The sequence below is a fragment of the Chanodichthys erythropterus genome, chromosome 2 (assembly GCF_024489055.1).
Source record: "Chanodichthys erythropterus isolate Z2021 chromosome 2, ASM2448905v1, whole genome shotgun sequence".
Lineage (NCBI taxonomy): Eukaryota > Metazoa > Chordata > Actinopteri > Cypriniformes > Xenocyprididae > Chanodichthys > Chanodichthys erythropterus.
The window spans coordinates 27,393,645-27,410,959 of NC_090222.1; the positions used below are offsets into that span (position 1 = coordinate 27,393,645).

The 17,315-nt window shown below is 37.0% G+C and overlaps 1 protein-coding gene across 1 annotated transcript; it reads left to right on the top strand.

Annotated features, from left to right (window-relative positions):
• The first annotated feature begins 452 nt into the window (after window positions 1-452).
• rhbg (Rh family B glycoprotein) lies at window positions 453-9,380 on the top strand. Its single transcript, XM_067394774.1, has 10 exons — window positions 453-714; window positions 2,233-2,419; window positions 2,776-2,926; window positions 3,936-4,083; window positions 4,175-4,341; window positions 4,427-4,564; window positions 4,654-4,787; window positions 5,049-5,170; window positions 8,355-8,428; window positions 8,672-9,380. The coding sequence occupies exons 1-10, from the start codon at window positions 528-530 to the stop codon at window positions 8,747-8,749; spliced, it is 1,386 nt and encodes a 461-aa protein (XP_067250875.1). The 5' UTR covers window positions 453-527; the 3' UTR covers window positions 8,750-9,380.
• The last annotated feature ends 7,935 nt before the right edge of the window (window positions 9,381-17,315 follow it).

Genomic DNA, 17,315 nt, shown 5'->3' on the forward strand with positions numbered 1-17,315 from the left:
AATTGAATATGACTAAGACACACCCTGTCTCACCTTTAGATTCCTATTTACAGCCCACATCAGTAATATTAACAGAACTGTGATCATTATCAGCCTCAAAAAACTGGACCCATTTCCGCTACTTGCCTCATGCTTCCCATATCCAGACAAAAACCCAGAATTTGTTTTTTCACCTTCCCACACAAATCTTTGACCATCTCTTTGACCTTTCTTTATGGCAGTTAGAAATCGCTCAGTTTCAATAACACTGATCATATTTGACTTAAATATTCTTGTCGGCCCAAAAGATATTCCTTGCACACCTCGTGAGCAAAAAAGGTGAGGGAGGAGCCCAGAACTGCTACAGCCTTGAGAGAGCAGGTGGGCGTTAACAAGCTCATCAAGTGGCCAAACTAACAATAAAAAGACTTGTGTCCGCTGATGTACTCTTGCACTCTGCCTCCAGACTCAACAGAGCCTGTGCCCTGCTCCAGAAAGAGGGAAGGGGATAGAGAGTGAGCAAAGGATACTGGCAAAAAGGAAGCACCATGGCTGATTCTTCAACTAACATGAGGCTACGGCTGCCGCTGTTATGCATCATCTTGGAGGTCATCCTCATCATCCTCTTTGGAACACTGGTGGAGTATAACCATGACACTGATGCCAAGCTGTGGAATAAAAACAGAACTGATGCTAAAAAAGATTACGAGAATGAGTTCTACTATCGTTATCCCAGTAAGTGACATATAAAATGATGTGTAGAAATGTAGTAAATATGCCTGGATTTTTATATATATTCAGCATTCATTGTTGAGAAGATTTATGAATTTGATTCGATCATGTAATTGGGTAATAATTAAAAAAATAATGCGGATCAATAAATCTATTAATTTCACCAACAGAAACACAGATCCGGTGCCTTTTAACTTGATACCTCAGGAATGTGTTTGATTGGGTAAACTTTAGACAAACATTGGCCTAAACTGTGCTACTTGTGTTTGAGCAGTCTGACTGGTTTAAGTGAAGCATGTTTACCTTTAAGAATTTGATCTCTTCAAAAGCTTGATTTATCATTTGTTTTGTGCTTGCCTTTGTGCAACTGTCATCACACTTCAACTATAGTCAGATTTCCCATCCATCTCGCTTTACTAAACCCAAGTCTCGTATATTTTAATCTCTGCGATTTGCACTAAACGTACCCTCAGCACCAGACTTGTGTGAACCACATAATTACATTCATTTCATTGCATGTTGTGTCTGCTCTACAAGCCCAAGACACACCTATGTGTGAATTACTTATGATGAGTTGCATAAATCATGACATACAGACTTCACTTAACAGATTTAACAGAATACTACAAAAATTTGGTAGGATAAAGAAAGAAAGGGACAAATCCCTTGGCAAAGAACAATGATTTTGTTGTGTTGTGAAAGACTTGTTTTCTGTACAGTATTTGGTCACTGACCTTCATCTTTATATATTGAGTCAGTTGAAAACAGGGTCCATGGGAGTGGTTCTGCTTGTCACTGCTAAACTGCAGGGCACATAACTACACAACAGGTGTCACATGAAAAACAGCTCCATTCAACGGAGTAGATCACATCTTTATATTATTGAGTACTTAAATAGAATAAATTATAATGTATTATAATCATTTGAGAGGTCTCTGTGGATACAAATACATTTATTCACAGTTCTTGGATCAAGTCACTTGTTTCCAAACCTGTATAACTTTCCTCTGTGGAACACAAAAGATTTTGAAGAACTTCATGCAGTGAAAGGTCAAAGGGGTCCAAAATGGTCGTTTGGCTTTTATTGTATGGACAAAAAACACTGAGACATTTTTCAATCTACCCATTTAAAGACTCAGCTTACACATAGAGCCCAGACTTGTTTATGGGCTGCCAAAGAGGAGTGAGTGTGAGAGATATGTGGGACAGTTTGCCCACAAGGGCCATGCCATCCTCATTGGTGCCCAGGTCAATGGCCAGTTGCTTGGCAACAGTGTAATTGTGTCAAAAGAAGTAAAATGGGTGAATGAATGGCTCTACACAGAGAAGAACACAGGGGTTAATGTTGAGTTCAGCATACCCATAGTTTAAATTTGGCCCTGAACAGTGCTGCTAAGTACCAATGTCATGAAAAACATATCAGTGATCAACTACAGTCTATGATAATACTATTAAAAATGTATAACAATGAGAATGTGAGAGAGAAGAATGGAAAAACAGCTAACTGACTGTGTGTTTTAGGTTTCCAGGATGTTCATGTGATGATCTTCGTCGGCTTCGGGTTCCTTATGACATTTCTGCAGCGATATGGATTCAGTAGTGTCGGATTTAATTTCCTTATCGCAGCCTTTTCCCTACAGTGGGCCACACTTATGCAGGGCTTTTTCCACGGCATGCACCATGGCAAGATTCACGTCGGTGTGGAAAGGTAAAACCTTAAAAATATGTTTGTTTGTTGCATACAGTAATCTGCATTTTACCCTAAGAGATTACTCATGTAAAGATCTCATAAAGAGCTTTGGTTTGTCAGTAAAGATGAGAGATTTTCTACAAATGCAGCTAAAATTTCTTTAACTGTAAGCTTGCAGGTTTCTTATCTTTCATGTTTTGACTGCACATTTTTTTGCTGTGACCTCTTGTCTGTATATTGGATTACAGATGAACACAGCGCCACCAAGTGGACATGGCAGTTTAGCAGCTGACTAAACTTTTGCAGCCCCTAACACACAAGTACATGCACATTTATATTTATAATTACTCAAAGTGAATATGTTTCTTCTGCAGTATGATAAATGCAGACTTCTGCACTGGTGCTGTGCTGATCTCTTTTGGTGCCGTTTTGGGGAAAACCAGTCCTGTGCAGTTACTTGTTATGGCCATTTTTGAGGTGACATTGTTTGCCGTTAATGAGTTCATCCTGCTTTCTATCCTTGGGGTGAGTATAGAAACACAATCTATCTAAAGCACACAAAAATAAAATTTTCAAATTTTGCTAATTGTAATTATATTGTAATTTTCACATGAATAATGTTTTCCAGACACTGGACATTTGTTTTAAAGGGATACACTGATATTAAAATTCTAGCCGATAACCATAAGCTGAAAATTATTTTAATTTTATGGCCGATAACTGATAAATGTCAATATTAAAGGTGCTCTAAGTGATGTCACGCGTTTTTAGGCCAAAACATTTTTTGTCACATACAGCAAACATCTCACTATCCGCTAGCTACCTGTCCCCTGAATACACTGTAAAAAAAACGCGGTCTCTATAGTCGCCACAAGCTCCGAAAGCGGCAATAAAAACAAACTGGTGCAGCCTGGACCACAAAACATAATAACATGCTCCAGCCAATAACCAACAAGAATGATTTTAAATGCACGTTTATGACTGTTTCAGGAAGCACGGAGGGAAGGAGGAGGAGGAGGGAGGGTCTAGCTAGCCTCTCTTTTGTATGACAACACTTCGAACGTCAACAAAAAGTTACTCCACCCAGGATCACTTAGAGCACCTTTAAAGTTTGATACAAATTTGTTTAAATAAGATAAAAAGAAAACATTATAAATTGTTTTAAATTATTCAAATGCATTTAGCCATCAAAACATTACAGTATAGTATTTATTTTGAGAACTGATAAAGATTACTTTTAAAGTTAATCTAAATGTAAAAAAAGAGAAAATGAACATGCACAATTAAATATCCAATATAGTACCAATATATTGTGCTTCTCTAATGTTTGACACATGTAAACCTAGTGCATCATTAGTAGCTCTACCTTAGACCTTAAAACAAAAAACTACATTACATTTGAGTACTTCACATTTACATTTACTTTAAATATCCACAGAAAGAGCTAATGTTCATAATCTGAAGTTTGCATAAAGCGTTTACGATGTGTTGTCATAACTTATGTTATCAATTTAAATGTCAATGGTATATATAGGCCAATGACGCTGGAGGATCCATGACCATTCATACATTTGGTGCATACTTCGGCTTAATGGTGACCCGTGTCCTGTACAGACCAAACCTGAGCAAGAGCCAAGACAGAAACTCGTCTGTCTACCACTCTGACCTCTTTGCCATGATCGGTGAGTCACTTGAATAGTTTACATACCTACAAAATTATGGCCTGTGGTCATCCATTGCTCTTTAAGCCACTAAAGCTTGGGTTCTGCTCAGGTACCATCTATCTGTGGATGTTCTGGCCCAGCTTCAACTCAGCCATTACAAACTACGGGGACCCCCAGCACAGAACCGCCATGAACACTTACTATTCTCTGGCTGCCTGCACAGTGGCTACATTCGCTTTCTCCGCCCTCGTCAACCCAGAAGGCAAATTGGACATGGTGAGCATCCCCTTTTGGTCATCTTTGATATTACATTACAAACTGCAAGATTGCAAGCTCTCACACAAGCTACTGTCTTTCTCAGGTGCACATTCAGAATGCCGCACTGGCTGGTGGTGTTGCTGTGGGAACAGCTGGGGAGATGATGCTGACTGCATTTGGCTCTATGATTGTGGGATTCCTAGCTGGAACCATTTCAGTCCTGGGATACAAATACCTCACAGTTAGTAGCACACACTTCTCTGACACACAATTGTAAACACCCACACCAATCCTCAGTATCCCATTGGTTGCTCTTTTATGCTCTTTTAGCCGGTTTTGGAGTCAAAACTGAAGATTCAGGACACTTGTGGTATTCATAACCTGCATGGAATGCCAGGAATACTGGGAGCTGTGGTGGGTGCTGTCACCGCTGCCCTGGCATCCAAGGATGTATATGGAGATGGGTAAGTCAGTAGTTGATATGTAATTATTTGCATAAATAATGATTTGTGATTGTCTTAATGACATCTGTCATACGATATTATCTTTAGTTTAATTGCTTAGTAACAATGTGAATGCAATTTAAAAATTATTATTGCTGTATTCTTTATATATATTGTTATTTTAAATTTTACTAAATAACGTGTGTCATGGCCGAAAATATTGGAGAACTCATTCTGTGTGAGAACAGACACTTATTTGCGTCTGTATCCAATCTTACACAGATTGCAAAGAGTTTTCGCTGGTGTTGAAACTGGAAAATTCAACCCAGAATCTAAGGGAGGGTTTCAGGCTATCTCCTTGGCCGTCACATTGGGAATTGCTCTGTTTGGTGGTCTAGTTACAGGTGGGTTACAGTTGTAAAGTGTGGTGAGTGCAAGCTTGTCTGACTGCTGGTTTCTTCTTGAACCGTGCAGTTCGATGCACGTCATTGTTATATGGACATACAGTTTTTGCAAAGATGTAGAGAAATGACAGTTATAACGGCACATCTAAAATGTAGGAGAGCTTTAAAAAAAAAAAATTAGCACTGTGAAACTTTCTTACATAAGTCGTACTTGCGAAGGTGGTTTGGGTCGATCAGCTTGTTCTAATTGACTGTCATTATCGCATTTTGGCCCAAAATGAGGTGGCAAAACTAATGCCAAAGTGTAGTCACAGCAATATTATAGCCTTATAGCCTCAGGAAGCCTCAGGACTCACTGGTTATGGTAAGGGGCACTACATTTCCAACACACACACTAAGCAGTAGACTAGTGGTTCCCAAACTGGGGTACGTGAGGTGACAAAAAGGGGTATGTGAAAATGCTGAGTAGTTCATTTAATTGTTCCAGTAAAAATAATAATAAAACAGAGCATGTATTTCTAACTGCCAAAATGCAGTGAATTCAGTACATTTAATCAAATTATCTCATCATTTTCAGTCAAAAATGACTGTATCCACACAAGCAGCATGCATATTATAGATTGTGTGCAGTCTGCTGCCTTAAATCGCTCTAAATTACTGTTGTTCTCGACAATGCACCTTTGTAAAAGTGGGGATTTAGCACTTACTTGCAAGAAGAACAAATATAGACACAGATAATGGATTCATTTCGATTTAAGACTCAAACTTTCTCAGATACAAAAACATACCTTGTGTGAGTTCTTGTATTTAATGATGATAACGAGCAAGAATGCAATTGTTCCCAAATAATCACAAACTCATATATTATATATCATATATAATATCATAATTTACAAACATGACATTATTATACAACAGGTCAAAAAACAAAACGTACATTTTAAACACTGTCAGTATTTACTCTGTTTTGCAATTAAATAATAGTTCTAACGAAAACCACAGCAGAAATACAACACGTCTGTGCTTCACGAACAATTCTGCGGCTTTGAACGAATCGTGAGAGTCAATGATTCAATGATTTATTCACAGCCACTTGCTTCCTTACTGAATGAATGACTCGATGACTCACTCATAAAAACAGTGACTTGCTGCCACCTACTGGCGGTTTTAGTTTAATATTTAAAAGTATCACTTTGTTTTACCATCATTGCATTTTTCTCTATTGCATATATATAGTTTTTTGTTTTTACTTTTGACCCCTCTGTGCCACAAGTGCTGCTGGTTTTCTTCCTTATACTACATATTTACCATTCCATGCACCTTGTTGGTTGTGAAGTTGCACCAGACTAATTATTTTACTCTCATATTTCTCTATTGAACATTTTTTATTTAAAACATTATTTATTTTATAAAGTTATTCATAAAGGTAAAAATATGCACTGGAAAATCAATTTAGGAGGGCAAATATTGTCCCTTAATAGTAAAGGTGTGACTGCAGTCTAAGTGGAAGAGAGGGGGTATGCAGAAGGATGATGATCCCTTCAGGGGGTACTCCACTCTAAAAAGTTTGGAAACCACTGCAGTAGACCAATCACAACAGACAGGAGCCAACAGACCAATCAGAGCAGACTACACATTTTGGAAGGTGGATTCTAAGCAAACAAACTACAACAGAGCGTTCAAACAGAGGTTGAAAACATGTGCTGCAACAATGTAAATTATAAGAAAAATTTGTTTTTTTAACATTAAAAATGAAATCATGTAAACCTATATTCTAATAGACCTAATCTGTAAATGAGCATAATAAAATAATGCAAATTTTTTCTCTGCATACGCGCTACTGCACACCGTCAGTGGTAGATTGCACCACACACAGGAAAAAATATTAACAAAGCAAATATGTATAGAGCTGAATATTTAAATATCTGCAAAATCAAACACTTTCAGCTGTTACATGTCAGTCGATCCACCTTAAAAATTAATGTAAAGAATTTACTACAGAAATATATAACTTGCATAATATAAATAATACAGGGTATGGAAACATATGTGTTTTCAGACTATTGCCCCTATTAATTTCTCTAAAATATAAAATTAAAGGGATAGTTCACCCAAAAATGAAATTTCTATCATTAATTACTCACCCTCACCCCGCACGACCCTTATTCATCTTTGGAACACAATATTCAAACTGTGGAATTAAAGTGGTGAAATAAAGCAAACACCAAAGACACTTTGTGCACACAAAGTATTCTTGTCGCTTCATAACTTTAAGGTTGAACCACTGTAGTCACATGGACTATTATAACAATGTATTTACTACTTTTTTGGACCTTGAATGTGGTAATTATGTTGCTTTCTATGGGGTATAAAAAAACCTGTTGGAATTCATCAAAAAAAATCTCTTAATTTTTTGTTCTGAAGAAGAAAGAAGGTCTTACGGGTTTGGAAAGATATGAGGGGGAGTACTTAATGACAGAAATTTCAGTTTTGGGTGAATTTACTCTTTGAGAATGTCTAAAAAGTTTAGTGATCCTTTAGTGATTGTCAAACATGAATGAATGAATTCAAGGTGCATGTTTTCATTACACAAAACTGATTGTCTTCACTAAAAGAATGTTTACTCAATTGCCAGAGCCACTCAAACCAGCAACAAATAAAGGAGCAAACAGCCATCTTAATCAGACTGTACTTTGCTGATTGGGGATCATGCGAGACAAAAAACATATTTACAGTATCAAGCTGATGTGTCAGAGGTCAATATATGCAGGTTATAAAGCATTTTAGGTTTCTTCTCATCATCACTTTGAGAAAACCAATGAAAAAGAAAAAAAAATAATATTTACAGATGACTAAACTATATAATGCTGAAAATAATGCTGTATGAATTAACATGCAATTTAATGCATTGTGCCACATCCAGTGAAGGGTTATAAAGGGTTCTGTTTGCTTTTGTCGCGTTGCACCGCTCGCATCTGGTGTAGACACTTAACACTGTAAGTGAAATTAAAATAAACAATTAAATTGTTAAAATCAGAGTTATTTGTATGAAAATTAATCAAACAGAAATTCATCATCATGACAGCTAGCTAGATTGTTTATGCTTCTCTGTGTATACCTGTGTGCAGTATATTGTGATTTGTTGACCTCAGAGTAACATAGCAATACGTGTGTGCACTCTCAGGGTTCATTTTGAAGCTGCCAATCTACGGTGCTCCTCCAGATACTCACTGCTTTGAGGATGGACTCTACTGGGAGGTAAAGACTTTCTGATACCATGTTTATATTATTTTACATTTTATACTATATTTTGTGTTTTTCAAACAAAGATTCCTGGACAAACAGTGTAATTATTAGGCATTATTAACCTAATTAACCAGTAAAGGATTGTCATTATTAGGAAACATAAAACTATTTAGTGGAACAATGAATGTCCAATATGCAGAGAAAGTATCTCAAACAATACTTGTTTTGCGTTGTAATGAAATGTGTCCGTTTCAGTTACCTGGGGAGGAGGAAGGTCACCATGAGCTTCAGGAAGTGGCCACACCAAACGAAGTGGAAAAACTTAACAGCTAAATTACCTGCTTTCACCTGTTTGCATTTGTTCATCTGTCACCTGTGATGTTCTCTGCAGGTGCAGTTTATTTTACTGACTTTTGTTCCATTATTGTTATTGTCAACATACATGTGATTCCCTATAACACCACTAGATGGTGGTGCAGAGCTGCGAATGGCTACAGCGCGAGACAGAGCACAAGCTGATTATTCGCATGATTAGCTCTTAGAAATATTTGTTATTTAAGAAAGGCGACCGGAAAAATGCAGTTCTTTTAAGAGGGGAATCCGCAAAAGGATGTATCGGAAAATTTTTTATTCATTTGATGTAATTTGTTTTCCCTAAAAATAAATGTGAAATAAATGAATCCTAAACAGCTGTAATATTTCAATGTAGTTATTTTAACGTCACATTTTATGTCAGACAACCGTGGTTTTCTGGATTATTTGTTTCACACAGATAAGAAATACTGTGAATATGGAACATTTATAAACATGTTTTAATGGGAAAATTGCTAAAATTTGGAGTGAGAAAATATTTGGATTGATGTACGATGTTAAATGTATATAGTTACATGTCTATCTGTTTTTGGAAAAAAATAAATTAAATTAGAGGACAAACATGTTTTTCTTTACATGCATTATTTCTACCCAGCATAACCTGCGTTTGAACATAAAAATTCTGTATTGAATGAAATCTAATTAAATTGTTCAAAGATTTATATTGTTGAAATGTCATGTTTTAAATTAATTGTTAACCTTTGGAGGGTGTGTATGTGTGTGGTGATAATACACTGTATGGTTTTTGAGACGATAATGTGTTTCTCTCTCTCTCTCTCTCTCTCTCTCTCTAGAACTTAAGTGAGTTTGGCAAAGTCACGCGAGCATTAATTTTACATTCAGCTCAAAGATAAACAACGACGTCGAATCGCACTAATTCCTAGTGAAAGCGCCGTTTAAATCGAGAATACTTAATGGCGCCCAGCCTATAATCACTGCGGAAAGGGTTAACGAAGAGTCCAGATGGTCTCCGTCGCGTAATTAGCACAGTTTCACTTTCTAGGATCAAACGGAGAAGAGAAAGTGGGGGTCTTATTTTGATAGCACGTTATTAGGAGCGCCTGGAGCTCGCGGGCTGTGCGAGGAGCAGCTCTACGCCCCTTTTCATTCGCGCAGAGCGTCTTTTACAGAGACGGCGCCGCGGCGTGAACCAGCGCCAAGGTCTTTTCCCAGGCCTCAGACAGGTGGACAGCTGGGATGTGAATAGGCGCTAACGCTGAAGTGCTTAATTGCGCTTTATAATCACCAAAAATGAAGAATACTAACTGCACCTAATGTGGTATTTACATACTTGATTTGTTTGTGTTTTGTTTGAAATTGAGCTTTAAAAGGTTTCAAAGTCCACGTGATAGACTTTAATTATAGTGCTTATAGTCTGCAGTTGTTAAAAACTAGAGTCATCGAGCTAATTTCTAGGACATATAACAATTTTTGGTCAGGGAAACGTTAAAATCCCCCCACAAACACTTTCTGTATTATAGGTTCATATTAGGTTTTTATGTCGAAGAACATTGTATTATAGTTACACAAAATCTAAAGAACCTTTAACATTAGGAATTAGTTACCAAAAAATAACCAAATGGGAACCATATGCAAATCTTAGGGGAATGTTCTTTATTTGTTAGGTATACTGAAGCAGGAACCAATTCATTTGAGAGTTTATCTTTCCATTTTCTCCTGTCTCTAAAGTGTCTTCAGTGGGAGTGTGTGCCGAGGGGAAAGTCCTGTGTGTGCTCTGAAAGCCGGTCTGTATGGGGAGAGTGCCTGTCTTTAGCTCACATTAACAGGATTACAGGCAGGCTGTGCTCAGGGGCCATGGTCCCTTTCAACCGCAGGCCTCCCTCTGATCAGTGCTCACACAAACAGCACAACAAGAAAAATAGAGAGAGAGCTGGATTACAAATTCAATGAAGCTAGCTTGCATATACTTACTTGACATTTCTTTAAAGATAACAGAAATTTTGGTTAATTGAGAAATTTGTGCAGTTACGAGATGCACTTCTATTCTATTCTTTTCTTAGGGGGTTATTTTGACTTATGAGTTTCCCAGACTGTAGTCAGATTCATTCACAATTAACCTTTTTAATTTCAACTTAAACTAGTTAAGTTAGATTTGTTAACTTCTTTGATTGCACAGTTTACAGAACAATAAGACTGCTAATATCACACACTATGGGCTTTAACAAAGCCCGTTGTGGCCAGGAAGTTTTCTGTCAGGAGAAATTGGTGCTTATGTGCTTAAGTGCTTATTGGTTCCCATGTTCTTCGCGTAGGCTAGCGAAGGTGTTTGGATCTGAATGGAAACGAGCACAACAGAATCAGGCTAATATGGTCACAGTGGAGCTCACACCTGCTTCCGCCAAGGGCAGCAAAGTTCAAGAGGTTCATTAAGCGGAGAGCAGAGCAAGAACAAAATGAACAACAGAGCCGTGAGAAAAGAAATACCAACTTAGGAGGCGTCCAATGGGCCAAGAGCAAAAAACTAAGAAGATAATATAGCCGGATATCTTCAATCCCACAAAAACTGACTTTAAACTCATATTTGTTTGGTGATTAAGGGATTTTTGCTCTTGCAAGCCCTCCCTCAGGGCCCATTACATTCAAAGGAACACAACAAAAGCACTGACAGCATCCTTAGGGAGAGAGGGTGGCTGGACACAGAGGGGACAAAAGCCCTTTACCGACCCCCTCGCGATCCCCCCCTTGGCCAAGCACATCCACACGCATGCTTGACATTGTGAGAGGCGTGAACCTTGAGGTCAGAGGTCAGTTTGGGTCAAGTGGGGTGAAGCCATCATAGAGTCTTAATTGAGTTGGTGCTGCTGAATGAGGACGTGACCGTGGAGGGGCTCTAGCTAGCTCAGCTGATGGAGTGGGTCACTATTAATGCTTAAATGAAGTGTGTCTTGGGCCACATATAGCCATGATCATGACAAGAAAAATGAGTAAATCTTGACATGATTGAGGAATTTTACTTAAATGATTTAAGAGATTTACAGTTGTTTACAGCGGATCATATTTATAGGAAACATCCCTTTAGCAAATGAATGAAACTAGGGATGCATAATATTGAAATTTATTCTTATACTGAAAAAAATAAAGAATTATTTTTCTGTTTCTCTCAGGCTGATAACCAATAAATAGCAAATATTATAAAATCTTTTACTTTATTAAAAAAAGAAATGTAAAACACTAAAAATCTAATAAATAGTTTGTATGCTTCAAGCGAATTTAGGCATATATAAACTTTTATTTATTTATTTTTAATTTATAATCTAAATCGTTATCCCCTGGAAAAAAAAAATACATACTATATATATACATACATATATATATATATATACATATATATATATATATATATATATATATATATACATACATATATATATATATATACATATATATATATATATATATATATATATAAGTATGTATATATATAGTATGTATTTTTTTTCCAGGGGATAATGATTTAGATTATAAAAGTTAAATATCTAAAATATTAAATTTATACATTTAATTTTATATTAAATATTTGACATTTTTGCTAGACAGTGATTTAAATCTTAGGTAGAAACAAGTCCAAAATAAATATCAGATATCAGCCAGTATGATATAAAAAATAAAATAAAAAAAAAAACTGTTATCAATATGGTGACAATATACACTGTCACAGGTCACCTTTTAAACTCACCATTATGTATTTTAGCTTATGGAATGGTAGATTATCAGAGTTCCGTGTCACACATCAAACACATTTTTCAAAAAAAATAAAAAAATAAAAAAAAAGATAAAGAAAGAGGTAGCTATTTCAAGTACAAGGAAGATTTTTGGTTTATCCAATTGGGGATGATTCATTGGGTATAGAGGGAAAAAAGAGAGAGGGAGAGCTGAGAGATGCTGTGTGACTGTGGATTTTGCAACAAAAACTAATTCTCTCCTATTTACTCCTTTCCTCTACATCCCTTAAGCAAATTCAGTCAATGCTGTTTTATCAGATGCCAATTTGCATGATGGCAACAAGCCACAACAGACTTGCAGCTGCACCACACACACACACACACACACAGGCTACACAGAAACATATAACCTACCACCCCAACACAACCCCAAATAAAAACACAAAGATAGACATAAAACACACTTTAGACACAAAATGTCACAGAGTGAATGTCTTACACACCAGCAAATCACACATTTACACACAAATCAATGCATTCGCTGTGTCTCTCCTCTCGCTTTTCTCTCTCACACGATTCACACCCCCTCCGCACCTTCTCATCATAATTAAAACAGGAGGTGTCTCCACAATGCTCTTTTGTCTTAGTGCAGCACGGTGAGAGAAAGGAGTCCGGTGGCTGAATATTAATGAGACGGGGTGTCCGTGGATGGGCTGCATGAGCAAAAAAAAAAAAAAAAAACCAAAAACAAACAAACAAAGGTACTATTTTTCTCCTCCTACGCTTGTGGAAGGATACATCATGTGCCAAAACACCTACGGCCACTCAGAGTTGCCAGCGGTGGGGAAATGAGCACTATGCATTGAGAGAATAAGTAAGAGGTGTAATAGGGTGCTGGACTAGTGAAAATGCAGTGAATGGGTGATTATGTGGCCTCTTCTAGCCACTAGGTGGAGCTGAGTGAGCTTTGAGAGAGCCGGTACTTGTTTGTCTCTACAGTAGGCTACCTGACTGAGCTTCACAAAGGTTTAGCTGCTATACTAAACACTATCTACAGATGGATACACATGCCTTGGTCTCTGAGTTAAATACAGTAATATATATATATATATATATATATATATATATATATATATATATATATATATATATATATATATATATATATATATATATATATATAAAATCTGTGCTGTTTCTTTCCCCCCTCAAAAATCATTCAGCATCTTCGAGAACATCTGATCAATGCTTTGTTTTCATAGGTAGGCTACAAATATATAACTTCTAGGCCTACTGTATAAACGTGTCAGTGGTAGTGTCCATGGTAAATCAAAGGACAAATCTTTTAAAAATTTGGTCTAAAACATGTGACAAGTTCTTAGATGTTTGATTTCATATGGATTTGAAAAATGATGACCATTTTCAAAAAACGTTTCAATTAAATTACTTACAGGCTAAATGAAAATTGTCATGTGGTGTATCCATTAAGAATTTTTCTTAGACCTTCAATACATGTGAGTTTGCACACATCTTTATTTTCTTAATAACTTGCATTTATAAAATGCATTTATCCAAGCGACTTACATTTAAGGTGCATGCATTTCTATCAGTTCTTGTATTCCCTGGGAATCAAACCCATGGCCTTAGCGTTGTGAGCGCCATGCTCTGCTGTTTAAGCTACATTAATTTAGAAATATAATTTATTATTAAATAGCTATTCAAAATTTTAAATTTCATATTTTTAAATAAATTAATAGATCCTGACAAAAAAATGTATATGCATATCATGTGTAACCAATGTTCCTTAAAAGAAACACACTCCTCCAACAACGCTTTCTCTAATAGACATGAATGCAATAAATGCATGTTTGCAGGCACCGAATCACATACGCAACCACATCGTCGCACAATGCCGTGAAATTGTTTCTTTTTAGCTTTTAAGCGCTTAAAGAGAAACACGCACACAAACACTTGCGAGCATACTTTCAGTGTTGCCATGCACATCTCTCACACACACTTTCTCACACAGCTACTTCCTGAGGAGGCATTTTTAAAGCTGAGAGGTTGGATGTCTATCTTTGGCTCTCAGTTCTAAGCGCCCTGTGTGAGTGTGTGAGGGGCCTGTATATGAGCAAACTGCCGCCTACTCCGGCCATGACCCACAATTCCTCACAATGCCCCCATTCTCTGGACTGAAAGGCTCCATCAGCCGCAGGGGCCAGCTCTCTGGAGGGGATACGACGCCTCCCAGGATGGCATACAGAGACGGGCATCGCTGCCAGGAAACCATGGGCCTGGCGGAAAGAGCCAGCAAAGGCGATGATGAGAGAAGAGCTAGAGAGAGAGAGAGAGAGAGCGAGCACTGAGAAGGCCAGCATACAGAGAGATAGAAGGATGTGCTTGCCAAGAGATGCCAAGCGTTTTGTATATGCCAGTGCCACTCAAGCCTCATTAGCCTGACTCTTTGTGCCACACTGCTCTCTGCTGTGAAGGGATGTGCAACTCGCTTGCCCTGACAGAAGCATCAGATTCTGGGTTTGTGTCGAAAAGTCTGGATCTAGACCTGAAAATGAGACTGGAATATTGCTCTCACTTTATTTCGATTATTTCATCTTATTTTATTAAATATAAAAGTATTTCTATTAGGCAAAATTTATCACATATATATTTACAGCTTGGTCAGGCACATTTTATTTGACTATTCAAGCACAAGTGTTAATATTAAGTGGTGTTTTTTTTAAATATAAAATAATTCTATCAAGCATATTTTATTCAACATGCATTCAAGCAGTAGTGTTCATTTTTAGTGTTTTTTTTAATACAAAAATAATCACTGCCAGACACATTATTTGACTATTCAAGCACCGGTGTTAATATTAAGTGTCTTTATATATATATATATAAATAAATAATTGTGTCAGGCACATTGTATTTTACCATTCAACACTATAGTCTTAACATTAAGTGTTATTTAAAAAAATAAACTATAGTGTTAATAAACTAGGGTGGATAAAAACAGAATTCAATCATGTACATTTTTTATTCAAAAATGGTAAAAAAAAAAAGGTAAAATGTACATTTGTGAAAGGACATTCTTAACTTGTTAAAAAAACTGCTGATAAAAAGCTATTAAAAATAAAGTTTCAATTTAAAAACTATATCAACATTGCAGGATTGCAAAAAAAAAAAACATTTGTACATAGTCTTTTAGATGTTTCTTTTGAACAGACACGTGACTTTTTTTCTTTTTTGGCAGTTCTTCTTAATAGAAATTGATTTTGAAGCACATGTTATTGATAAATGATGTATCTCAGAGTTTTTAGCTCTTTATTTTCAAGATTCATTTCTGCAAACAACCCTGGTGGTTGCCAGTGAGCGTGCACACACATCCCAGAGTGCCCTGGTGAAATCTCTATGTGAAAGGCACAGGTCAGCCTTATCAAAGAGCCCAGGGGCCGTTAGGGGCATTGAAGGGGCAGGACAGCCTGGCAGGGGGGTAAAGGGTGTCCAGGTGGGGCATTAATCTTGGGGAGGATTAATCTAATAATCTAGTGATCCAATGATGAATCAAACTTCAGAGCTTGGTCTGAATCTCTACAGCTCCAATTAACTCCAAGGGAGGGAGAGGCTGATGGACAAGTCTATTATTGGCATCTGAGAGACACTGTGAAAACTGAAAGAAATCAAAGGAAAAGTGTTCTGGAGAATTACGCCCACGCCGAGTGAATACACAGAACATGCATGACTGGCTCAATTGTGCCCTTTTAACATTTTCCTCTAAAACCCCAAATCGCTAGGATATATATCGCAAACGACAGCATGGTGGGGAGCAGTTTATGTGTCTTCGCCAATCCCAATGCAAGCATTGGCGATTACATGAAAAACACAAATGGGCAGCTGAAAAAAAGATTTGAAATTCAAAATTAATTAAACTGAGTTAAATTTACACAGTTTATCTCGGCCTCTGAAAGCCATTACATGTGCACAAAGATTAAAATGCTTTCTTTAACATGAATCAAGCTAGTTTGATGACCAAATCTATTTTTCCCTGACATTCGCTTGCTCAGCACAGAGACAATAATTGTGGGAAATCCTGCTGGGTCTTTTATTTTAATTTAACAAAACACGCTATGCTGGGTTACTGGCAAAATGGCAACTCTGGATCATAGTTTTGAGCTCTATCAACAATAATCATATATTACAAAAATAAAAAAATTCAAACATACAAGCTAATAAATCCAGGGAAATAAAGAAATCCATTCCTTAAGATTGCAAAGTACAAAATCAATGGAAAAACTGAACATAATCGGTTTTGCTTTTTTGAGTTAATATTGCTTAAACGAGCTGCTCACATAACATTGCATGGCTGACATTGACCTGTTGTTGAAGAGAAGGCCATCAGCCTATAGAGCCATATGTTAGAGAAGAGGACCCTGTCCCTAACCTCTGACCTCTGGCTAATTGGAGGCTTGACCCTGTTAGGCAAGGACAAGCAGGTCACAAGGATAGTGGGGCGTGCTAAGGGAGGGATATGCCCCGAGGGCACACCCCAGGGACACCTCCTTATGTTTAACATCCACCTTATGACTGATTAAGGATATGTCCATCCCACTGTGAGGTTAAACCAACATTCATATATCAGTTCATTCATCGCTGCCCCAAAGCCATTCATGTGAATCAGCTATGGTATGAACTTCCCTGCTTAAATTAACATCACCATAATTTGATAATGATCACAAACAAAAAAAATCTTCATACTACAGAAAAAAAAAACAACAACCCAAAATACTAAAAAGATTACTGATGCTTTTCTCAGTGAAAAGAAATGCTTTAATGGACTAGCA